General features: G+C 35.7%; 1 protein-coding gene across 6 annotated transcripts in view; it reads left to right on the top strand.

Moving 5' to 3' along the window:
• LOC105205369 (RNA-binding protein Musashi homolog Rbp6) overlaps nucleotides 1-26835 on the top strand; it is a 594533-nt gene extending 567698 nt beyond the window's left edge. For 5 of the 6 annotated variants that reach the window (XM_026130364.2, XM_039452221.1, XM_039452220.1 and 2 more), the window contains 5 exons: nucleotides 15897-16001; nucleotides 17049-17114; nucleotides 20953-21230; nucleotides 22430-22494; nucleotides 22931-26835. In XM_026130364.2, coding sequence (XP_025986149.1) covers nucleotides 15897-16001; nucleotides 17049-17114; nucleotides 20953-21230; nucleotides 22430-22471 — 491 coding nt within the window. In that variant the 3' untranslated portion in view covers nucleotides 22472-22494; nucleotides 22931-26835. The remainder of the gene's footprint in view (nucleotides 1-15896; nucleotides 16002-17048; nucleotides 17115-20952; nucleotides 21231-22429; nucleotides 22495-22930) is intronic. The other variant, XM_026130366.2, reaches the window with a different exon arrangement.
• The last annotated feature ends 620 nt before the right edge of the window (nucleotides 26836-27455 follow it).

Genomic DNA, 27455 nt, shown 5'->3' with positions numbered 1-27455 from the left:
TCTCAAGCAAACAGGAATGAAGGAACGGCAAGGAAAGAAACGGGTAAACACGTAAATACCAAAGCAAGAGAAAGAGAGAGAAAATATAGGGCATGTAAAAAAAAATGAAACAGATATGGAAATTGAGCGACGAGATTTAATGGTTCTTCGATGGAAGTCGAGTACTACCCAACTTCTCTCTCTTTCTGTCCTTCCGCTTTATCTTCTTTTCATTCGCATAGAGATAGACAGATTTCTGTATTCCTTTGTCGTTACTTTGAAGAGCGCCTAAAAATGGAGATGAGTGCACATCCGAGTCTGTGATGTTTAATGGCAAGGCTATTTGTATCACCAAATTAAACGAATATCATCATGCCCTTATTATTTTCTACAAGATGCAAAAGCATTCAATTTCTCAGATAATTCGAAACGCGAAAATGACAAGAATACGAAAATACCAAAGCAGGAAAAAGAAAGAGAAAATAGGACACGTTAAATTAATGCAATGTTCCTATACAGATAAAGATAAAATCGAAACAAAAGAAAACATTTTAATAATTCCGAATAAAAATATGAAAATAACAATAGGTATTTTCACTGCTATTTGGAAATAAAAATTTATATACCGATGCAAAAAAGCAATATTTTTTGATGGAATCTATTATAATTATTATATATAAATACATGCTTTTTTTTTATTAAATCACGTGAAAGACATTTTAAAAATAATATCAACAGTCACAAATTCCAAAATCGAAATCTCGCGATAAACGAGGTAAGGTAGCCTTGCCACTAACTATCAGCAACTGTTGCCTATCACAGGAACATAGATATAGTTAACACGGAGATTATGCCGAGATAATTTTTACCCCTTCGTCGTAATGTGTATATGGGGAAGGGAATATAGTAGCTATAATAAACTCACACACGAAACACGCGATAGTAATACGTCGATGATGTAATCCGAGATAGATATCTTAATGCGGAGTTGCAAAGAATCTTAATGAGAATGCAAGCTAGATATAACGACTATACGTAAACAGTTAACGATTATTAAAGACCATGGTCAGTTTTCCCATGCTTTCCTAGGTCCTTCCCCCACTCTCTCCTCCTATCTCTTTCGCCGGTCCATCATTCTTTTTCATTCACTTTAAACTTTAACGCGTTTCTCTCACACGTAGATATTGACCTCACGTAGCAATTCAAGATGTAGCCACGTTCTATGTAATCTCTAAGCTAAACACTTTTAATCGAAAACACTTAGCGTAGGACATATATACGTAGTTATAACGATATAGACGTTTCCGAGTGTCTCGATTACGGCGCCTTGTTGAAGCGGCGAACGTTAAAAATTACGCATCAACATTTTAGAGTAATCTTGAAATTTGCTACCAGCGAATCGAAGATACGTCTGTTTTGACGAAATAATTCGTAACTATGCCGGTCATAAATTATGCGCGACCATAATTGTCACGTTTAATTGCATGAAAATCAAATTTTAGGTAATACGAAGCAAAATGAAACATGTGTCTCCATAATAACATTGTCCTTCCTCTCCAAATGGTACTTCAAAATTTAATATATGGAGAGTTCTGCTACTAGCAAATATAATATTTCAATCACAAATTTGTTGAAACTCTGTAGAGGATTTTTCTTCAATGAAAGAATAATGACGCGGGGGAAAAAGAGCATAATTTATCACCAATTTCTATTTTTCAAGATTAAATATCTTGGCAGCAGGAAATTAGCTTTTTACTAGGATGCCTTATCGGAATATAAATTTCTGTTAAGGTAACGATAGAGCAGGAAAGAGAGCCAGTTTAATGAAGTAAAAAAAGGAATTCGAAGTAAATGATTTGCACGATTCGTTAATACCATAGCCGCCATAGCGTAGGTTTATCGATTACAAAATTATTATAGGCGCGGATTAAAATGCATCGCACAAAAGCATCGCGAACAAGGTGCCGTTGTCGTGGCACGTGACTATTTCTTAACCAGAAAAAAAAAAGTTACATATTGTGCTAAACGTAGAGTAAGGCATACGTCGAGTTAGGCGAAAGTGAAACGTAAGAAAAAGAGTACCGACCCTCGTAGGAGAGATTAGCATCGAGATAAGCCGCTCAAGGACCGTTGGCCATTTTGCGCTTCTTTATTATTATTGCGCCGTTAAACTCGTTCCAGGCCTTTCCAAAGTCCCGCACTTCCGTCCCTCGATAGAGCGTCAGGAAACCCCAGGAAGCAAGGATGATGCGAATACCAAACGCAGTTAAATAGATTTAATGCGCATGACAGCACGATAACAGTTATAATCGGGGATTTACATTAAAATCCTCATATATTAATTATACTCTCATTATGTCGTAATGCGTCGCGTACGCATTACAGATTTTCATTTAATTAAAGTAATTTTCTAAATCGCTCATACGGAGGCTAACGCAAAAGGAATAAAATGTAATTAAGATTAATTAAGAATATTAAAGATATCCTCAAAAAGAGGAGGGTAGATTATGCATAATGTACGCGCAAGTCGCGGTGACGCGGTATTTTCGCGTTCCTGTACATTGCACGTATACATTTACCTTCATATGTAATGAAGATTAAGAGTAATTAATTACAGCGCGGATTTATTAACGGTAAATAGGAGGAGAGACGCGAGCGGTGTCGTCGTACTAATTCCTTCTCCTTGCTTTCTCGGTTTCATCCTTCTTACCCCTCGCTGGCCCGCATCCCTCTGGCATTATTCCACCCATACCGCAACGTATTATACGTTCGCGAGAGCTGTGATCGAGTTTGGATTCCGTTGTGTATTCTCGAGTTGTCGTTAATGAAGGTCCTACGAACCATCCGTGTGGATCGCAGGGCGAGTAAACGAATAAGAAAGAAGTGTGTACGAAATATATGTTACGATAAGTCTCGCGCGCATAGAAGGGAGACAGAAGGGCGACGAGCGAATTGTCCGTCCTCGTCCCTAAGACGTTATGGAGAACGCAGATTCACGAAGAGAGCAGCCAGATTTACGCTCGTTCTCGCAAATTGTCTCACGTTAGAATCATTTTTGCGAATTGCCGAAACATAAATTGTTAAAGGCTTGCATTCGCATACCGGTTTAGCGTTGTGTTTACTCATAAATGCAATACCATGTCATTTTCAGTCTGTGACTCGAACGACTTGTATCAAAATCAATATTATTAGAAATTTAACACTAAATACATCAGAAATGTCTTAACGATTTATAAAGTTTGTGTTCAATATTATTCTAAATTTACGATCAGCCTTTAAAGGTTGCCTAATTTTAAGCTTTGCTTGTCTAATTACAAATGTAATGCAGCCATTTAAATTATCTCATTGTTAGTCTTATTGTTGTGTTTATTACGCATTAAACAGTTACATCCAGCACTAAACGCGTGATGCGAATGTAGATCTGAGAGTTTACGAGCGAGACAATTAAGGAGTAAGCTAAACTCAAGAGGAGAGACACTTATGTCCTGAGCTTATACATTTGTTAACGACACGATGCTTAAATAATATTATTGATACTTTTATGCGCGACTATAGTTCGCTCGCGTTAACGTCACCGTCCTGTCCAAAAACAAAAAAATTTCGCGACATGAGTGTATTTCGTGACATGAAGTCTTTTGTATATTTCATAAATTTCACTTCGTCTAGATATGCATTTTCGCATAAATATCGACATTTTCTTTAGATTTTCTCAGAACGGCGCGGTTAACGTTACCGAGCTATGGTCCGATTGTTGCTATTCGTAAGATTGTTGTTAAATCATTATGATCGCGCGTGGATAAAAATAATACTTTGCCCAATCCCGAGAATGACTCTCACGATGCCACTTGCACTCACAGAGCAAATAATAAACGATACTGAAGCGCGTACCACGCAAGACTACTTGAAGAATTATGAAATATGTGAAATTAGAAAAAAAAAACAATTGGAGAATGTTTGAAATATGAGAAAATATATACCGTCCAAGATAATATAATGTTTGTGAGAGCAGTATGGCGCAGAGTTCCGAAGCCGATTGAGACTCGCGGGTTACGTTGGGATTGAATTAAAACGTCAATTAGGGGTTAGGAAATGGGAGAGGTTATATAAATATATATTTTGTTTTTAAACAAAAAATTTCTAATACGTTCATTAATCCTTAAGTATCAGAGTAAAAATTATATATATATATATATATATATATATATATATATATATATATATGTATAATATTATTATTAAAATATATAACATTTGTGTGCCATTATTTAATGTATAAAAATCTTACTCCGTAATATTTTTTTCCCTAGAACTTACGTAAGAATTCACGCACTTCTTACATAACTTTTGAATCCAAAAATAATCATAAAAGTTTTTTTTTTTTTAATGTTAAATTAGTTTTAATATAAACAAATAAAAAAATTAATAATTCAATAAAATTCAGGACAATTAAACTTGAATCATATAAAATGCTACTATGGTACTTATGGATTAAGGATGACTGATATTCGGTGAGCTCATATTTTCGCACAGTTAGAATATCTATACTTTTTAAAATTCATACAAACGGATATTTTTTTAAGTTAATGTTACCGTGTAAATGAGATTTTTACGACTTGCTCAAAAAATCTCTTCAAGTTTTCTTGCACGCGAAATCGTTTTATTCGACAATCGCCAATCTTTCTTAATGCATAAGATTTCGAACGGTATAGAATGAATCATGCTTCCGACGATGCTTCTTTCCTCGGCTTGCGCTATACGCGCCTTAAGAGAATAACACACTCGTGAAAGTAATTAATTTAACAGGCGATCGATGAGGGCTCGGACGATTAATTAGATTACCAAAGACGATAAGACGAGTAAGAAGGTGACGAAGAGAGACTTGTAGCCGCGAAAGTTTTGTAAATGTCTCGTGGGTACTCAATAACGTAACACTTGATGCCCATCAAAGATCGCTCTGGAACTGAATGACAGAGTGGGTTCACTTACGCACGCGCGTATACATATTAACACCATAATGTAACGATTCTCTCTGAAGCTCTATTATTATAACGATTAAGAATTATGAATAGTAAATGTCTGTAACAAATAAAAAGTACCACGCAATGAACGAAAAAGAAACGTAAAAAGATAGACTTTGTCGATATCGCTGGAAGGAGGAAAGACAAAAAACGTATGCCTCCTCTCATATATACTCTTACTACCTTTTTCGTAGCATGATTATAATATACTTTAATTTGTCTCTACTATGAGCTAGGTGTCACCTCACAGATCAGTACAACTTACAATTTTATAAAGAGCAATTGATGTAGCATTTCTTTTCATTGCCAACACATAAGACGTTCTTTCAAATTTTGAGAACTCATTACTTACATACGGTATATTGTGAAGTTAGACTCATTTTAATATATGACATTTAAACATATACTCCTAAATACAATTTGAAGCTAAATCTTCAAGTTAAGAACATACATGTAAAGGGAATTTGTAGTTATGGAGAGATCCGATCTCTCTCTCTCTCTCTCTCTCTCTCTCTCTCTCACTTCCTCTTTCTCTCTTTTCATTGAAACCACGTGCCTTATAAAAAAAAATAGAAAAATTACAATATCACAAACACGTGGGCAAACACGAAGTAGTAAACAACTCTTTACCCAAAAATACAATATAAAGTACACGGTGCTGAATTAAGTACGTTGCAATAATTTTAGACTATCTTTATAAAAATCAAAAATACGTAGAGGAAAGACGTAAAGTAAAAATGAAAGAACGGAAGTTATGTTTTTTACAGAAAATTTTATATGGTAACGTAGAGAACGAATTTTTCTTCCTGATATTTACTAAACGTTATTGAAACAGCAATTGCAGATATTTATGTAATGGTAATTTTAACATACCTACAGTAAATATATATATTTATATTTTTCACTTAATTATAGAATACATATACATATTATATGTACGCAATCACGAATCTTTTTACTTATTAATATAACTCGTCATAATTTGTTCACATATTCGTACTTGATATATTTTCATATTTGCAATTAATTAAAAAAAATAAAACTTTAGTTTTCTTCGATAGAGTAGAAATCAATAAATGCAAAAGAACAAATACTTGTTACCTTTGGTACTTACACATTTATAAACTTTATTATTATAAAGATTTTGTTTCAAACATAAGAACATAAAGCAACGTAAATTTATTTATGAGTTTCGTTAAACTTAATCCAGCACCAAATCGCCCAATTGTCGATTGATGATAAAATTATCTTAGCGTGATCGACGGACATTTCTATATCATGTAAGATCGGTGATGTCTCTTGTTGGGTAGGAGCGGTCGTGTACCGCGCAGTGGGGCCAAGGGTAGGCCGAGTGTCCGTGAGCCCCAGCGGGGGTTGCACCGGTAAGCTTCAACCCCAAAGTGCCAGGTTGTTCCACCAAGTTCTCGTGTTCTCGCTCGTGTTGACGGTAACCGTAATCCGTAGTACGTAGTACATACCCAGATTCCACATACACGTATTGCACAAACACACACATACTCAATTCACTGCAAACACCAATCAAGAGCGCTATACGTGTGTATTAAAACTTCTTTTTTCATACACAAAATCGCGAGTGAATTTGAAAATTTAATAATTTATCTAATGTGATCTAATTCTACTGATGATTTACGCGTGACAAACGCGTTTTGAAAACGCGTGTTTTCAAAAATTATACATGAGAAAAGTTTGACAAGAGTTATATTAATTGGTACTTTATATTTAAAATTTGTGCTCTAAATTTTATCAAAGATATTTTCTTCTTTTCTAAAATATTCTTATCATTACCAATATTTTTATCGTTATATTCTCAACTGAGATAATAGCAGATTTTCTGAAATTAAGATTCATAGTAGATTTTTAGTTTGTTTTTTGTGATAACATTAATTAATCAATTATTAAATTGTTTTTAAAATTAAATCTTAAAATTCTTATTTCTAAAATTCTTAATTCGTTACTTATTAATAAATTGCGTGACAGCCATTTATCGGTTATTAACGAAGATCAATTATTCAAAACGTATAAATCAACACTTTCTTAATCCGGATTCAAACCAAACAGTTGACAACGTACAAACACGAATGAATAACTTGTTTCAATGAACAGTGCCAGCAGTATTGAAGCGAGCTATTCATTCATGTTTATTCGTGCTCATTTGCTTGATCTGAATCCGATTTTACATCACTCAACCATTCGCATACATTCTACATTACTTAATTCTGATTGAATACGAGACATCTACCATTGTTGCTATCTAGTTATTTTAGGTACCCATAGTTCGAGTATTGTCATATTGCCGATAGTGTTTATTATTGGTTGAGCTCTATATAAATATACATATGTATATTCTATATCTATTTTTATGGAATGCTTAGGAAACAGAAAACCGTATGTTAGTTGTGCATCCGTTGTTCGTTGTATCGTCTACGCGATCTGTATTCGTCTCCTCCGTTTTTCTCGCCACGTGCGATTTTAAAAACCGATCGATTTATATATGAAATGTAATCTTCTTCTTTCTCTCTCGTATTCGCAGCACGAAAATAGGATATGTATTATTAAAATATCCGCGTTTTGTGTCCTACTTCCTTTATATCATTTAACGCAGTTTATCCATAAAAATCGTTTCAAAAATTGCTCTCAAACTCTATTTACGTTTGTATACGCAACTCAAAGAACCTTATCAATCCTGTAATTGGCACAAAATCCACGGCGATTAACAATTTATTAGTTCCATCATTATAGACGTGTTCTATCGTATTAAAATAAATCTGCGTATAAAGGTCGCGTAATATGATATACGTGTGTATCGTTACGTTAATATTATATTATACTTTTCACTAAATTGGGAATCGGATGATCGGCGCTTTCAACGAACTGGCGATTAAAATGAATTAATATGATCGCCCGATAACCAGTTTCATCGTCACAAAAAAATGACCGCGCTATACCGTTATAACGGCATACGATATTTTATTGCGTTACAATTTAATTAAGGGAATAATTAGTCTTTCAATCGAGTAATACGATTGGCAGGAGGTAAGTATCGAAGAAGCGATATAAGTCGCAGCCTTATACGATTTCGCTGCAGCAGTAAAAGTTTGAATTAGTTTCTTGCCTTTACCTCGAGTTTGGTTTGTTCTCTTTACATTTGTTACACTACGTATCTACTACGTATCTACGTTTTCAAATCTACTTGAAAGCCGGTCTTAATCGGTCTTTAACACGCCAGAAAGTTGATCTTTACAATCTCTATTTCGCTTCTTCGATAACTCTACCGAAAAACAATTCAGACGACGGTAGAAGACATGGAGAAATGTTTAATCATATTTTCTCAATGAAGCGTACTTCTCGGGATAAACTTCTTTTCTCAGATCGATTACAAGGCACATTACTAAAAATACAATTTGCTTTCATCAATTGAAGAATCGTATAAGTCGCAGCTAATTATACGATTTTATATACCATTGCAAAAAGTTTGTGATATATCCATCCGAATCATAAATATATATATCAAAGCTATTTCCAGAAATATGTGTCAAGTTATTCAATGGAATATTGATAGAGATATAATGCCATATTGTATCGCATATTTCTCGAGGCATTCTGTATACATAATCTGTCGTATAAACAAACAGCGAATTGCAATTCTGGATTTTAAAAATAGAATCAGTGCATATATATATATAATTCAACTTATTAGAGACGCCTGGATAGATACTCATATGGCAAATATGAAAAAATTCATAACATATTACGATATTTTCGTATTTATCGCATGAATGTGTATCGAGATAATCTCTAATCAGTCAGGAGTCTTTTTATATATTTATATAAATATACCGTACGCGTCATTTCACTCCATAGTGTTTAGAATAGCCTAATAAGTAATCGTAACAAGAGCCATTTGGGTTCTACGTATACATATATACGTTTATATCCCGTATCTCGTACTGGTGTTGGATGGCTGCCTAGCTCATAGTACATAGTTATATCCAGATCTTTCATCGTTTTCTTATCCATATGAGTACTCGAGCCTAATTAGTTTTCACTAGAACTTAGTCTGATGTCTATAGGTCTGTTTGAAAGAGAGTGTTACGGGAGATTTGTGTGTATAACACGTCGCATGACAAGAGAAATGTTAGATCCTTTCCTAACCTTGATGTTCCGCGGAAAGGGTTCTCTTTGAAGTAAAAGCGTCACAAAACGCCGAAAAAAAATCTCAACTTACAGAGCTTGTTTTAAAACTATCGATACTCGATACTTAGGCTCGTATTCTCATCGTATTTAATGTTAAACGATCAAAGTCATCAGATTTTCATCTTCCGTTGACATCAAAGGTGATTTTTATATTAGACAGACCTAATTCAGGACTAGACTATTATAGTTAAGAGAATACAAGCCTTTTTTTACTAATCAAAATAGTAAATGTATATTCATATCTTTTTGAGCATCTCTATTTAGGAATATTTATCACTCTTTGACTGTTGACCGCTACTTTGCGCGTCGGTTGCAGCAACGCTTGCATGTATCCAAACTGGTTGTATGTAGTTCTAGTGAAAACTGAAATCAGCCTCGTAAAAGCACTCTTGATCTTTCTGCGCGACCCATAGTCGAAAGTGTTATAAGAGAGTATTAAACGCACCAAAAGGCTACTCTAGTTCACAAACATTTTTTCGTAAATTATTTATGTATTTATATTTTCTTTATGTATTTAATGTATCTATATACTGTTTTCCTTATGAAATCTGAAATTATCTTTATTATTTTCACGCTTTCTATTATTATTTTCGTATTATCGTGCCGCACGATTTTGCTCATTACGTTGCGCGGCTATGGGTCAGTTTTTCCGTGAGACGAACGAATTCGAGTTGAATATCGCAAAAAATGGAGGGAAGGCGTCCGGGGCGGAACCATTGCTGAGATCGATGACGAAGACTTCGTTGAAGATGCAGTCACCTAGGGGCGAGTAATCTACCATCTAGCTACACCTACTATCTTTTAGAAACGTCGCCGTATATATAAAGAGATATTAATTATTACATATTGTCTATAGTAAAAACGCCTAGTTCAACCACAACGGGTCGATTGCCCATTTTTTTTGCATTGTAAAAAAACATGAAAATTTTACTTAAGCGATAGGAAGCTAAAATTAATGGAAAACGACAGTGTCGTTATTGAAAGAAATATATTCTAATCTTCCCGTGGTGGTGCAAAAATGTAGACAATTTAGATAAAACGAGTTAAACGATTATACATAGTTTCTGGTTAGAAGCAGTCTGTAGTATAAAACATATTGTTATCGACTTTAATCTTTGTAATTAATATTGAGAGTAAATAGAGTTAACGCTGAGATTGCCTACATATTAGACTCGTGTTAAACTCAAATTCAAATTTTTATGGGCTTTTATAGCGAAAACGTATTTCTATGCTATATGATAACAATATATGTATACAAATACTCTAGTATGATATCACGATATGCGAGGAAAACATTTTCTATATTAAATTATATGAATTAATATTTATCGAAGTGTAAATGGCAATCTTGGCTGATGTTTAAATGTCATATAGTTATATATCCGAGTTAAAATAGTCTACTTCGAGCGATCGTAACGAGTATCTTCGTGTATGACAAATGTTTCTTGAATGTGTTGTTCTAAATTTATAATAAATTACATCTATATAGATAAAGTAGTTTTTCGATGAGATTTTTGCGAAGCGGTAAGACGATTCGCTGCGACGTTTCGCCTACAGCTTCTATGTAGAATTCATAGAACAGTAGATTAGACACGTAGGTAGAATGAGAGTGATTATCTTTTTTGTGTGTTGTGTGTCCGTCTATCAGTTTGACTGTCCATCTCTCCTCGTATCTCCTTACGCAATTGTATAAACTCCTGCTATAGTCGCGGCTAGTATTTCTGAGCTAGAAACAGATGTAAAACTTATCCGCCCGAACGTCGTTATTTCTTGTCGTTTATTGAACCGCTAGCATTAGAACGCTAATTAGAGTTAGCAGCGTGACACACTGACGAGCTCGTAGTTTAGAAACTTCGATCTGTCACGGTGATACCTACATATGTTTATATTTTGCCTACAATATATATAAGTTACGATTATTACCGGCATATAGCCACTAACACGTGTGTGTAGTTTACGACGTGCCAACGATTCTGCCACCCAGAAAATATCTACTAATTTGCTTAACGCATCTAACACATTATTTAACAATTCCGTCATTATTCCGCATGGATGCGCGGATTAACGGCTTATGATCGTCTTTGACTAACGACGCTAATTAACAACATGATTCGATCAATGTGTTGCTTCGTCAAAAAATGTTGTGCACTTCAATTACGACAGAACACAACTCAGCTTCTGAGTTATAACGGTCAGGATCTGTCCGCTTCAATATGTGCCTGTTATGATGCAAATCAACATTACGTATATGGTACGTGCACAAGATTGTCCTCACACGTTTGAACCTCTTCCATATTTGCATGTTCAATGATTTCATCATTGAACGATTAAGTTTTCAGGGATGTTTCGACGTTCTAAAATCTTCCTTCGTAATTTACTAAAAAATACTAATCGCATGCAATGCGTGTCCTTGACTGCTTATGCAATCATTTCGTCATATATATATATATATATATATATATATATATATATATATTTGAAATGACACTTATTTAAAATAGGTATAGTATATTCTCTTTAAACGCGTACATTCTACCTATATTTATAAAAAGAAAATGATAAAAAATTAGAACGTGCATTTAAGAAAATGGGCTGAATGGTATGCTTTATTTAATTAATTATGTGATCATTCTTCTTTATTAGGAGAATCTTTAAATATTCCAAAAATGGTATGGTGGCACAATGAAAAGTAGGTAACCTTTATTATATCTCCAATGACCGTTTTGTATCATTTGATTACCTATTGCCCCTCTAGTAAAAAAAAAGAAAGAAAATCTCTTTGTGTGAATATATGCATTATTTAGAAATTGAATCTTCTTCAAGAAGAATATTCGCGGATTCAACAGAAAAAAATATTTTAATAATATTAAAAGTGAAACAAATTTGTTCTTCTTTTCATATAATTTCATGTGCGGTGTTTTGCTAAAGCCCTCCAAATAGTTAAACCTTAGACAGATAGTTCGTTTCAAGATATGTATAATCTATCTCGATCAGACTTTGATTTCGGTGCAAAACCAATTTTCAGGACGGAATTATCCCGTGACAGACGTATTGATACGTCCTTTACAAGTCGAACGTTCTTCGTCTAGATGGTAACCTTCTCTGATCCCTCGCTCTCCATCCAGCTCGGAGCGAACGATTCTATGCCAGAATTTGGGACTCAAAGCTCACCGGTTTCGCACTACTCGGAGTCCCCTGGGTAGATTTCGCGGCGCGAAGTCCTTATCTAAAGTCTCGATCGCGTTTACGTCAGCTGGAGATACACTCGAAATAGATGAACTCTTGGCCTAGATCCCTATGCGTCGGTCGTTTCGATGGACGGCCAAACCCAGGCAATAAGGATTTCCACGGGCAGACTTAGTATATATGTATTTATATAGAGTGTCCCAGAGGTCGTACGCTTTTATCCGCTAGAGAATTTTTGAAGAATTTAGAGATGTTCATTTCCCACATCGTAGATTACATATTCACTTATTTTCGTAAGTTTTTTTCCCTGATATGTTATGTAGCTGAGTAACGCAATGTTAAATCATATTAAAACATTCCATTCCATTTAACACTCATCAGAAAGATTTATTCGCGATTTAAATCGCCATGATCATTTCAATTGTTTATAATTCAAGAGTACATGATATCTCATGACATTAAAATTTCTCTAATACTTGTACCTCTGCTGAATATACGTCTTCTAACAACTTTTGTGTCTGCTTAATATCTGCGGTTCAGAGAAAGCGAACAACCTCCAAAGCACCCTGTATATACATATACCTGGTCACCTGTGTAGGCAAGTATACATGTGTGCTTATGTGTATCGCTATTTTTGGCCGGATCGAGATACGACCCCAAAAGCTATCGGTGCAGCCGTCGGTTGTCGCAAAATCCGGAAGCCGCACCCGTTTCGAGGGCTGAACGTGGACGTGTGTGCGTGTGCGGCCCCTTTCTTTTTATGAAACTTCCGATAAATGCCTGCTGGCAAGGATTTCCGTTTCATTCGTCAACCTGTCCGATCCGAGACCGCGCGCGATACACTCTCTTTCTATATCTCTCTTTCTCACTTTCCAAATATTTATTATTATATTTTTTTTCCTTTCGTTACATTGTTATTTATTTTTTTAAATCAAAATATGAATTATATGATATCAAAGAGATATTTTAATGATACAAAAACACATTATGCTGTAAGTTAAAACTGTATTATTATCAAGGTAGATTTCGATTGTATAAATAATTTTTGCCGTTTCTGTTCAAAATTCAAACTGGATTCCAACGCACGAATCCGACTCCTATAGAATAAACAACTTCTGATTTCTATCCAATTTACTTCAAATTACTCTGAATTTGAAGTTTTTTTTTTTTATTTACGCAATATCCACATTCTCCGGATTCACACGATTCATTTACGTTGCTGAATATCGAAAAGATATGAACGCACGTAAATCGTCAGGTTACGGCGGACAGGTCTACAGAGTGTTTCCCTCAAACTATGGCAGCTCGAAACTTCCGGTCAGAACATGTCGATAGAGACAAGCCACACCATTAAGCGCCGTGATACCCCATACAAATCACGTCGATCCACGATTTATGGTCCATTCACCCTCTCTCGCAATCGCGTTATCAGCGCCGATAGTTGCACGCCCAAAACGAAGCTTCTCCATGAAAACACATCGCTACGACGGTATAGAAGGGCCTATTCCCTTCCCATATTAACAATGCATCAAAAATATGATTTTGATCTTCAACAATATTCCCGTATTCCCTCCTGATTTCACTCTCAGTTTAAACATATATTGCAAATATAATTCGCGCATGTAATCGCTTACGCATAATATAATTTATACGCTAAAGAGTTATTAACGTATCTTGTTTTGCTTTGAATATGATTTAATCCTCGAAACACCAATGTTTCATTGATTACGTTGACTAATATCGAAAAAAACAAACGTACTTTTGTTCCTTGTGTATTTCTTTGATCATTTTTTATTATAAATATTTTGATACTTTTTTATTATTAATATTTTAACTATCTAATCGATATTATAATATGAGTTATTGATGAATTATCGATATTCATTTTAATGATAAATATGTGAAATATTGCATGAATGAAATTAATATCGATAAATAATACATATTATTAGAATATTACTTAGATAATGTTTGAAATGGAAACTTGGTGTTTCTACATACAATCCTACGGTAGTTTAAGTTGCACAGAATATAGCCATGATATAATTTGTTCTAATTTTTCTAGTCTATTCAAGAAGTATATATTTGACCAAATTTTTTAGAGCTTAGAGAATTTAAATAAAATTTTTTATATGTATAAATTTGCAAATACTTTCTAAAACTACTTTGTTTCAGAGATCAATAGAAATATTGTTGTTTTAACACTGATTTGACACTGATAATTGTAATTGAGTTCTACATTTCTCTCTAATCATATGTCAACAATATGATTGATCAAAAATCGCATTTTTTGTATCATAAATATATTCGTTGTCTCTTTTTAAATTTAATTTCTAATGTTAAATACTGCTTATTGCTAAAACATAGATCATAATATAATTAAAATTAAATTTATTCAAAACAAAATGAGCCAAAAAGGATCATACAAACTTGTTATTTGTTTTGCATTCCTAAGATTTAACTTACCAAAGTTATTCTAATTTGAAAATAATTAAAATTCAGGTATTATTACATAACTGCAATTGTTTTTAATTTGGGATTTAATACATGTAGTTCAGATAAAATTTGCGATCTCTGAGATATTTTTCGTGTCGATTACTCGAGAAAGATGCCGTTACTGAAAAATTAATCTTTAGTATTTTATGCTATGAGCACCTACACAGATATCTGAAAATATACAAGCTTAACCTGCTTTTATCCTAGCTATTTCCATTGCATCTCTTACTGGTATTTGAATTCCAGTTTTTTCACGATCCATCCATATATGGCCATACTACGAAGTAATGTCTATTAAATTAAGACAATATTTTTCTTGAGAGATACCTTAAATGCTTTATTTAATTCTTTACATGTAATGTAATTTCCCTTTTTAATTTTTCCCAATGTTCTCGTAATGCGTGACACTTGCAATTTGCAATTCAGTTAAGATACTAACAATTTAGTAATATGTAATAATACAAATTCATCGCGTACAATACGATGCAAAAAATCAAATTTAAATAAATAATTATTTTTTTAAATCATTATTTTCTATGTTAGTTAAAACGTACGTACATATATATGGCATAGATAAAATAATAAAAATAAACATGAAAGAAATGTGTAATTAATATAAAAATAATGTTAGAGAAAATGGTATAGAAAATATAAGAAATATAGAAAAGCTTTTTTATATTTCAACAATTGAAACGCAAATATGATATTAAATTTGAATAATCAAATATGATTGTATCGGTGTGCGCGCATATATTATAGTATATTATGTTATAGTGTATTACGATAGTCACAAGTTACTCAGCTACGCAGTTACGTTGAAATTAAACTGAAACTTTGGAATGTTTCCATAACACAATGTGTTGTTTAATTCACGCAATACGTTAACATAAATCCTTGTCTCTTCTTAGCCACGGTAACAATTCGCATTACAGATCGTACTCCCCGTCCCCGTTTTTGTTTCTCATCATTCTCAGCTTTCTTCTTGTTCTTTATTAATGTCAGGAGTGCCGGCGGTGTACTACCACGGAACAGGAAGTGAGAATGCAGGCCGCGCGTATACAGAGGCGCCGATGCAACACGTCCAACGCAATGCACTCCGGAAGAAATGTATGAAGTCGACATTCACTTTGCTCGAAATACGCACCTCGAAACACCTCCTTCTCTTTCTTCGTCTATCTATCTTTCACGTGCGCACCCACACATATGCCCACGTGTCTTTTTTCATCGGCCTCTTACTCTCATTCTCTCTTTCTCTCTCTCTTTCTATATCTTTTTCACTCTGTTTCTATCTCTTATCTGATACAGAAATCCCCTATGCGCGATCTTTCGAAGTACAACCATTTCTCGAGAATTCTTCTTGAATCGTCCCGCCTCGTTTATCGCGTTTCGTACGTTTCTGCCTTCGTCTATTCCGTACGGAAAATGCATATTAATACCGAAGTGCATTTCGATGCATCGAGTGCTACTCCAGGGAGTCTCTCGCACTGTAGTTTCGACGGCGATCGATACCTCTAGGTTCCATTATTGCCACAGCCAGCCGATGCATCCGAATCGAAACCGTAGTCGTGGTAGTAAACGCCAACGCGGTTTCGAGCATCCTTCCCCGATGGGGAAAGCTGATACCGACGATACGAGCGAAAGCTTTTTAAGTGCCTAGAGAAAACACCTGTCACATTTTTCGGTGATGTATGGCGCTGCCGTCATTTCCGTGTTTCCTTACACGCGCGAACTCGTCTGTCGAATGTAATTTTCCGTGATAGAAGGACCAACCCATCTATACAAACGTCTAAGATACACTTTTCACACTTGAGTGTCGAAGACGAGAGGCAGAAGGCACGCTGGAGGATTGTCGACATCCTCAGACGAAACTCGAAAACAAGAGAGACGATTGACAAAGCAACACATTCGGAAAAATCATTTTTTTTTTGCGTCTGTTCTCTTTTCAATCGTCCATCTGACGCGTCATCATATTTCTCTGTTCGTTCTATTCTTTTCTTTTTTTTCCTTTGACATATATATATATATATATATATATATATATTTATATATTAGTTTTCAGACTATTGCCGAGTGATAGTCGACAAAAATGAATAGCAAAAGCATATACGCGTATTGCAAGTATAGCGCAGTTGTGACCGAAGTTTTATGTTTCAGTGGATCTAACCAATGGACAACTCACCCCAAACAACAACACGCCCTTACTTACACAAGCACTTTCTGGTACGTTTTAAAAAGTCTTTCTTCTCCTCGGCTGCAAACGTAATGCGCTTCCTCGACTCGCTTCGTCGCGCTGCGATCGATTTGCTCGGAAATGCAAACAATTTTGGCTATGATGGCTTTTTCGTTAACTGGTCACGCGAGATTGCAAGCAATAAGGATTGTGCGCAATATTTTTAAAGGAATATTCACGATCGCTTGAGCGAAATATTGCGGAATAAAACGTTAAACGCAATATTACGTTCGAATCAATCATTGCTTCTGTCATCTCATTTTAATACCGTTTAGTATTTTACAGAGATATTTTTTCAAACGGAATTCTACTTCCAAGTATGGAAATGGATAATTTTGCGAAACGTTATCTTTAAATTGAAAACGAAAGATGGAAACGAAGATTTCCAATTTTACGATTTTACATGTTGCTTAATAGTTAGTTCTCAAGAATCAATCTCCATTTAGTGAAATAATAACAGTCGGAGAAAGAGATTTCAATCGGTTAATGGCTGTAATTTCAGAAGACGATTACGATTCGTGTACGCGAGCAACGGAAAGCATGGCTAGTTTGATAAGCATGATTACTGTGTGCATGTCTGTTGAGTCACACGTAGACATATTTTATTAATAGGTATTGTATTATATATGAATCGTTTGACTACATATACAAACAACAAATGAAAACTGTTTGATATTAATAAAGTAAGTGGGACTGTATCGCTTATTCTGCCAGATAATGAACGCAAAGACGAGTAATTTAGCGGAAACTTCTTGTTTCGTGACAGCTTCCTCATCTCGCCATAAAGTAAAGTCATTCATCTCGCTATAGAGTCTCGTTCGTTTTTTTCTCCCCCCTAAAGAAAAACATTATTCAATCTTTTAACACGGATACCGTCTCGTTACTTTTCATCTCTCTATTATCATACGATCATACACTTCCTATCAAATCGCCGAGAGACGCGGGAGAACGGAAGGAAGAGAAACGAGAGGCAGGCGCATTCTCGAAGAGAGAAGTGCCATACACGCGAGGGCGCCGGGATGCCGGCAGCGAAATATGCCTCTGTTCTTCTATACTTTTTTTTTGTCGTACTCCCCATCTAGAATCTGCCCCCGATCTGCCCGCCCGCGCCGTCGCGCCGTCGTGCCGTCCGCAATCTCCTCTCAAATAAATCAAACTTTTGAATCGCGCTCGTCCCTCCTCCGACCCTCACGAACCCCCTACGCGCCTCCCTCTCGCCATGGTACCGGCACAAAACTTTGTAACCGGTCGCCATTGTCAAGAGTTTAAAAGCTGAATGGGTTTTTAGATTGTACGCCGCCGCGCCGGAGCGCTTTCGGTTTCCCGTGGCCCCCGTCACCATCGGCCTCTCTCTTCCTCGCCCCCGTCGAAAGAGTTTCGAATTCTTCGCGTACCGCCCGCTTACGATCTCTTCCTTCCCCCATACCGCCGTTTCTTTCTCTTCTTCTTCTTCTTCTTTTGCCTCCTTGTTCCCGTCGTCTTTTTCCTCCTCCGCTTTCGTGGCCACCGTTAATCCGAAAGTACGTACCGTATGACATTTACGCGAGCTCTTGCGCGCGAACAACGTGAGCGCGATATACGGAATCGCTCGAGTCAGATGCATTAATCTCCCCCGCTTCTTATTGGCTATCTGTCAGAGTTTTTACGAGTGCTAAAGTTTCAGAATGCGGACGACACGCCGAGACACTGTTTTCCCGTGTGTGATACAGCTTCGAAAGTAGCGTAGAGTAGTTTCGCTATGATTTCGCTCCTTGTTACTTTTGGATGTATGAGAACGAAGGGCAGTTGTTGGCAGGGTTTAGAAAGAGAGTTTCGAACATTCATAAGTAATCGCATTAACACGCATCAACTTAATCCTTGTTGTTATGCATTATATATATATATATATATATATATATATATATATGTGTATCAACTATCATGCATTAGCATACTGCAGAATAAGCTCAAAAGAGTAACATACATTTCTCGCGACGTCTATTACTGCAAGCACAAAATATTCCAATTGCAAAAGTAGAAAAGTAAAAAAAAATTATAAAAACTAAAAATATATATTACTAGAAAGAATATAATTTGGTATTCAATTATTCAAAGAAAAAAATCATCTTATGAAATTAATATTACTTCCGATAATTAATATTATTTTCTTGCCAACAATTGGATTTGATGTAGAAGGAAGAAAGATTATTTTACTAAATTCAATAATTATTTCATTAAGATTATTTTACTAAATTCTTTAGGAAAAAGATAGTATTTTTGAATTCTCCTGTTTCTGCTATAACCGGCATGAGCAGTAAAATAACTTGTTATTTATATTTCTAATAAATTTTTTAAATATTAACAATAGAAAAAAAAGCGTTTTCCTTTTTAATATTAATACAAATTAAATTTTAGACTTATCTCCCATTGCACCAAATTTCGTAATTATTCGCATCACTGTCATAGTTTTTCCTCACATCTTATTCCTTTCCTCGTTGTACTCTCACGCGGGGTCTTTACTCGAGAGCTGAAGTGTGGGGTAAGTTTAGTTTTCGTCGCTTAGCCTTTCTAATCGAACCAATTTTGTAAATTTTTGCTCTGTTTGACTTCTTAAGAGCACGAAGGAAAATCAGCCGTCGTGCGAATCATACGTTAATCGTAGTCGAAAGCCTGTTGTGTCTCGTGACTTTTCAAATCGATCACCATCACTGCCTCGTGCGATTGCGTTGCTTGTCCCAGTGACGTGTTGTACAATGTCATACATATATATATAATATATATATGTGCAAGGTGTTTTTTTTTTATTATCTCTATGATCGTATGTAAAAGCTGCCTTGCAATGCGCTTCATGAGTGTCTCCTTGTATTCCTTCCTTTTTTTTTTCATAGAAACTACGAAAAGAAGTTCGTTAAATGGACTCTATCCTTTTCCTCGTATTCAATGTGTGTAATCGTACTCATCGATATGACGGTATTTACACGATCATTTAAACGCGCAATCATTTAACATGCACAGTCCTCGAAGTAATATGTAGACCAGAGATCGTCGTCGTTCATTTGTGCACGAATATGCGTGAGCTCGTTACAACAAATATCACACTGTATAGTATATATGAGTTAAAGTACCTTATCTCTAATGAGATTTAACCCGCTAGAGCGTATCGTTATACAACTGAAATGAGTTTGATATTAGTAAGCGGAAAGAGGCGAAAAAGCTAAAAACTAGGGGCAAACGCCAACGGAGCAACGTGCCTCAAGGTACTTGCATGGAAGATTCCTAAAAAGGATAAGGCATGCAACGCTCGTATCGTTATCACGGTAGAATGAAACAATCAGAATATTCACGTCCCATAATTGTCACTCAGATGTTTAATTATTGTGAAATAATGTATGCTACAATTACAAGATGGAAAATTAAACGCGGCTTAATAATCGTTTAACGGCTAGATAAAAAAGATGACATCTTTTTAAATCCTCAATTACTCCGGCGCAGTCAAAGCTAAATCTTTACGGATTAACTTTGTAAAAAGAATTATTTCTCTTTATGATGGAGATAAATGAAGAACTGACATTAACGTAAAATCTGAAATTATTATACTACAGTTTAATTAAATTACAGCAGTTATTATTTATAAGCTGAGCGCGCTGCGGTAAGTGAGAGTATTGAAAATTATTTTTGGCATTTCTCAATAAAGTCCAAATTCAAAAGCGATTTTGCGGATTTAAGCCTTCGCGTTTTGCCCGTGCCGCGGAAGACGAGGGCGAGCTTTGTCGAGGCTAGTCCTCGTCTCACGAACAACATCCGCTCGATCGGGATAAGAGGGTGAACATTGACGCGGGTTCGTTGCAGTGATGAACAACTACCAGGCGGCCGCAGCGCAGGCCGGATTCCCGCCGGCGTCGCCGCACGCGGCCGGCGGCCACGGTGGGCCGCAGGGCCGGTCTTTCCCGGCGGCCAATTCACCGGGCCCGATTGACATGTACAGCTCGAGCGCCGCCGCCGCAGCAGCAGCCGCAGCCGCGGATTCCGCAGTCGCAAGCTACGTCCAGGCCGCAGCTAGCCCGCAGCCCCCCACGACCGCGTTCCCCGCGATCGCCGTATCCCGTGCCCCGCTCAACTACAGTCCCGTAAGTCCATTTAATGCTTCCCTTTTCTTCACCGGATCGGCAGAGAGATGGACATAAGGATAAAGAGCGTGATCGAAAGTTTCACTTTTTTACACTTTCACATTTTTACAATCGGCAATCGTGCAGAATTTATTCAGCCAATTAATTTATTCCATCGCTAATGTCATCAGCTGCATAATCTTGTATATTGCTTCGAAGATAAGTGAATTCTCGACAAATCTTTTTACAATAGAATTTCGTCAATTAAATAGACTTTCATAATTGCTAACAAGTGCGAGATAAAATCGAAAGTTATCAGCGAAAATAACAGTCGGATTAAGCTAAAAATAATTATGCAAAAACTATTTTTAAAAAAGTTTTTATACATCGCATTTTAATTATAATAAATGCAAAAGAATTCGTTGAAATATTCTCGCTAAATGTAAAAGCATCAATGTTCCTCTAACAAATGTTTACGGCTGCTAAAACAAATTGTCCAAATAAACTCGATGAAAAAATGTACATTCGCATTTTTATGTTTAAAAATTTATACCGCGCGCAAGAATTTGAAATAAATTTTAGCCTGATGTAATAAAATATTGCAAAATTAAAGAATTATTTGGCCAAGCTCTTTATCGTTTCGTTCCGTATTGCAATTGCATCAGCTTTATGCATTTATAACAAGCAAATGTGAATACAATACCCTCTTGCGAAAACATGCATTATATTTAATGCAATCGGTTGTCAATCTCACAAAAAAAGATTGCTTCTTCTATGTACATATTATATACGCTTTTTATACATTCTATATTCTGATTCTATATTTTATGAATACGTCTCTGGTCCGTCAGGTATAGTATGACAATTATTACATTGGCTTGTATCGAAGATAAACTTAATATTGTTTCTAGGATTTCTCTAATCTATTTATTCTCTGCAATATCAATATATTTAATATACCCAAAAACTTTCCACGTAACATCATGTCGCGTAATATCCTTCGCATTTTTGCCACTTTATTATTATCTTTATATTGTGGAATTTCGAGAAATATATAGCATAAAGAAAAGAAATTCCGCAACTTCAAAGGCCAAGTACCGCAATTGCACGCTGCAATTTTAGATATGCAGGCAAACGTAAGGGTTATCTTTGTGCTCATCCTTGTACAATCATTATTTTTATGGGAAGGTTGATGAGACCGATATATTGTATTGTTCCAGGGTCCTCTAATACCAGCGGCGTTCACTAATGGCTACCATTGAGCCTTGTTAAGACCTAATAATAGGTATGTGCCATAGGTTGCTCTCGGCAATATTTCGTCAGGTTGACTTATGTTTTTTATGTTTGTTGAGATAAATTTATTAAGAACGTTCGCCAATATTACTGTGTCCAACATACTAAATAATTCAGTTTTTTCTTCCGTTACCATAATTATTTTGATGCAGCATTATCTCAACGAAAAACAACTCTACCGTGAAATAATAAAAATGTTAATAATTACGAAAGATAAAACAAATTTTATTTTTATTACTGATTCATATTAAAAGGCCAAATAATGATAGATAATGTTCTTATTTATATGTATCTGAAAGATACCCGTAAGATTCAAATCGTACATTCAAAAACAGATATGTCGACTATATGAGTCAATTTCGAATAAAACTGACCGTTTTTTTTTTTTCAGAAGACATAGTTATTGAACTTTAAATTTTTTTTACCAGGATGGACGAGATGGCAGAACGCAGCACGGTCGCCTGATATACTAAGCAACATGAACAATTGAGGCAACTAAATACAGTGGACGAAAAATCTCTGGACGAAAAAATAACACATACACGCCTACTGTATAGATACAAAGATATTAATAACGATCAAAAGTTGCAATACATTAAAAAAACGGATAATGTCAAACAGAAGACAACTATCAAGTAAGATCCAATGCAACTTCAAAATCCGGATTGTAAATAACCGGACGTAATATTACGCGAATATGTAATAATGTATTAAGAAAGAATTTAGAGTATTAGTCGAATCCAGTTGGATGCAACTATAGATAGAGAGAAGAAAATTAATCCTGTTGATGAGTAAGAGAAAGAAACTGACACAACGGGGAAGACGTCCAGAGAGGATCAGAGGAAAAGGACGAGGAAAACGACAAGAAGACGGAAACAGGAAGAGGTAACAACGCGCGCTGCAATAGGCTAGTTATGGCCGAAACTGCGTATTGACGCCAGCCCGTTCTCCGACATTAATAAAAGAAATAATAATAAAATAATAAATTAAATTAATATTATTAATTGCTAAATTTAAGCGGTTAAGTCTAGAATATATAAATAGTATATATATATATAAAGATATAAATATATATATATATATACACATATATATATAAATATATAAATAATTGATAATTATTATAGACGATAACGTATGACCTCTAGTATTTAAGACAGTTAAAGAGACAAAAGAGATACCAACTCTCACGAATATTATAATTATTATTATATATGATTACTGGCGATTGCAATTATTAACGAGCGCCGTGCACCACGCGCGTGCCCGCGTACATTATACAATGATAGGCACATACGCGCGTTCACACCTGGGAAAGACTTTGTTTCTGGGCTTTCAAGTTTTAATCGTATGCGCAGAAGGGAAGGGTTAAAGAGTTTAATGGCGGCCGAGAGAGGAACGATGACGCGGAGAAGAGAGAAAAAGAGAAGAGGGATAAAGGCTGATGAAAAAGTAGAGCGGATAAATCAAGCGATCCTTTTTGCTGCCCTTTCTCTACGTCTGCACATGCAGATTCAAGCTCCTTCTTCTCTCCCAACGTGCCTTTTCGCTGGCTAAATGGCGGAACGGTGCTTCTCTTCTGTCCTGTCGCAGTCCTGCTTTCCCGGGTGCGCAACGAAATAATGCAGAAAGATGTAACGGCGGACGAGCAAGAGAGAGTTACATAGGCGTGTTGCATACTTCATGTCACGCTGTTAGCATTATTTGTGGAAAGAGGGAAGACACGCAAGAGAGAGCTGCCGTCGAATTTCGGGCCGATGAGGCAAGTTGAAAACGATGAGATGCGCAACATCGGAAGACTTCCAGAAAAAAAAGGAATAGTAGTGAATGATATCGTTAGAATCACAGAATAGCGCAAGTTTTTTAGCTGCACTTCGCCGATGAATCCGCCATTTATATCCCAACAGATAAACGTGACTTTTTAACGCACGCGTTTATAGAATAATTACAAACACTATGTTTTATGACGACACAATGTTTTATGGCAACTGAAATAGTTTTGAAAAAGTTACAATTTTTTTATTACATTATATTAGTCGTATTTAAACAACATCACGACAAAGTCACTCGACAGCAATGTTTTTGCTTTTGAAATAAAAGAAAAATCAGGATGCAAATGGCGTTGATTTATGCTACTCTGTAATTCTGATTGACACCGAACGCTCGCTTCAAAGTTCCACTTCCGGAGCTTCCGGAGGCGCCGGAAAATGACTGTTATAAACTCTAATCGGCCGCTGTATAGCTTTAAAACCGATTACGTGCAGTAACCCTCGTTATATACATATATATATATATACACGTATATTACGCGTATTATACGCAAATTACCGTATAATTAATTTAACATAATGCCGTATATGCATGACCCTATAGACGAGCCAATGCGATCAAAGAAAAAGAAGATACGAGTTTCTTTTCAGCGGCAAACAACCGCGATACACTTTACACAACGTACACGCACACGCGTACACACGAAAGCTATGATACATCCTCCACAACCCCGGCGTCTAATCGTCTAAGGCTGAGTTACACCGATAGTCTGGCTTAACTAGCTCTGGTTGGCATGTGAGTCTAGCGATTCATACTTCTTCACTAGATTAGAATCCCACTTACAACACACAGACAAGAAAAATTTAGTTAACCAGCGTCGGTGATAACCAACGTATAGGTGCAAACTTAAGATTCATACAGCGGGAGATCAAACGATCGAGAAAAAGATCGAGCTGAGAGAAGAAGGTAGTAATATAAAGTATATACATAGAAATGTGTCGCGTAATCTTCGTCCGCGATATACGGAGCATCAGTCGACGATGCGCTTCAAACGCTAGCTTAACAGGAGGATGGGGAGATGACGAAAGCTAAAGGAAAAAAAGAGTAACAAAAACCTAAAGTTATACGAGAGAAAGATCGAGCGCGAGAGGGATAGGGAGAAAGACGATAAGAGCGTGCGTGAGAGTGCGAAAGAGTTACCCTTTAGGATTAAAATGCGCGGTCGCTAGTAGCGGTTGCGATTAGATCTAGGGACTAAAATGGGCTAGCGAGGAAAGACATAAACGTGAGAGTGAATATTATATTATAATCTATATATCGCAAATATGGCTGAACATCGGATGTTGCGTCCCATCGCGCTTCCAGTAATGTTTCGGATATTAGAAGAGGCCCAAGGTCCACTCGACGTAAAAGAGAGGTAGGCCCCTTTTGAAATCCAAGCCTCAATTGGACTACGTTATACAATGCGGAAAACAAATGACGCTTCAGTTCAGATGTCTCATTCTGAAGTCACTTTCCCGTGTTCTCAGTCTCACTTGTGTGATCACTCTTCCTTCTTTCGGATAATTATATCGGATAAACACTTAACGTTATATTGTATAACGCGATCCAATTGATGGGTGAATGAGCGAAGATTGGATAGATTCCAATTGGTGATTGGAGTTTAGGTTAACTTTGTCGTGACCTTATGATATTGCGCGGAAAGACGAGAGGAATTTCAATTAGCGTGAGAATAGAAATGATTATTCAAGGCATGAGCTTCCTGGACGATTAAGAATGATCGACACTTAATGTTATTTCTTTAAATATCCGAATGGGACGGTCTATTTCAGTGAATAGATATCACAATCCGTAGAATAAGTTGCATCAACGGTCTCGCTCAACTTTGAATTATTCATTTAATCAGATTGTAGCCTATAAAAAAATTGTAGCCTATAGTATAAATATTAAAATCTTTGTCTATATTGCAGACAATCCTTACAGAAATTGGTCAATTTAGTACTATATTAATCACATATTTTCAATATTAAAAGCATTATTAACAGAAACAACTATTTGAGTTTTTATTATGCGTGCATTTTTTTGTAATGTAAATTGCAGCAAAAAAATGTTATTGCATTCTAAGAACAAACTAGATAGAAAATAGATTCTTTCATCGTCTACAAGCATAACAAAACCTTTCGATTTTAGAATAAAAATTGCACGCATAAAAGCAGGCCTCGAGCAACTGTTATTGTAGTATGGCAATTTAAAATACACAATGCACAAGTGCAAAAAATCCTATCGCATTGGCAGAGACAAAGGTTCCTCCCTTCTTTCTGACGACAAGGGCCACATTGCCCTTAATAAATTATGCGCGTAATTTATACGACTGGGACATTCGCGTTTCGTTGATATCGCAGAATAAATGGTTCCTTATTACATATTATCATTACTATAATTGAATTCACAAGAAAGAGCGTCGATCAATGAATTATAATTATATAAACGACAAATATACACGCGATTATTATATGCGTGCTGTTATTATTATTGCATTAAACAACAGGGTAAACAAAAAAAAGAGAGAGAGAAAAAGAGAAATAATTTTAAATTGGATACGTGCGTGGAACGGCAGCCATTTTGTTTCTTTCGATGAAACGTGCACGCAACGCGCAAGAAAGAGACGAATATAATAATGCGTGCAAAACGAGTCAATTCTTAATGAACGTTAGCAATACTTTTTCATGACCACAAAGAGACGTACAGCGATGAGATGGCGGAGATTAAAGTATATGGACAAGAAGTCACAGTATTCTTAAGTTCCTAAATTATGCGCGCGATGTAAAACTCGGTTCGTTTGAAGACACAATGAAAACAGTGCATTGAGACTGGGAAAGAGAGACGAAGTGGGCAAACTGCGATCGCGTGTGTCACTAACATTTTGTACACCGCCTATCCTCTTGTGAGCAAAACAGAATGATATGTTATAGCCCAGAGAATGATGAATGTGAAAGAGAGCGTGATATTTTCAAATAAATGTTCAAAATAGATATATTGCATAAGAAGATATAAAAAAGCGATCGACCTTATCAGGACAATCGCCTTTTTTAATCAAAAGTATAAGTAAAATTATCTTTGTTGAAATTATTATTTAATAAAATAATTATTTAATTAAAATCATTTTTTAATACGAAAATTAGC

This window comes from Solenopsis invicta, chromosome 7, assembly GCF_016802725.1.
Source record: "Solenopsis invicta isolate M01_SB chromosome 7, UNIL_Sinv_3.0, whole genome shotgun sequence".
Lineage (NCBI taxonomy): Eukaryota > Metazoa > Arthropoda > Insecta > Hymenoptera > Formicidae > Solenopsis > Solenopsis invicta.
Note: the sequence above shows the minus strand (reverse complement) of the source record. Positions and strands in the feature narration are given on the sequence as shown.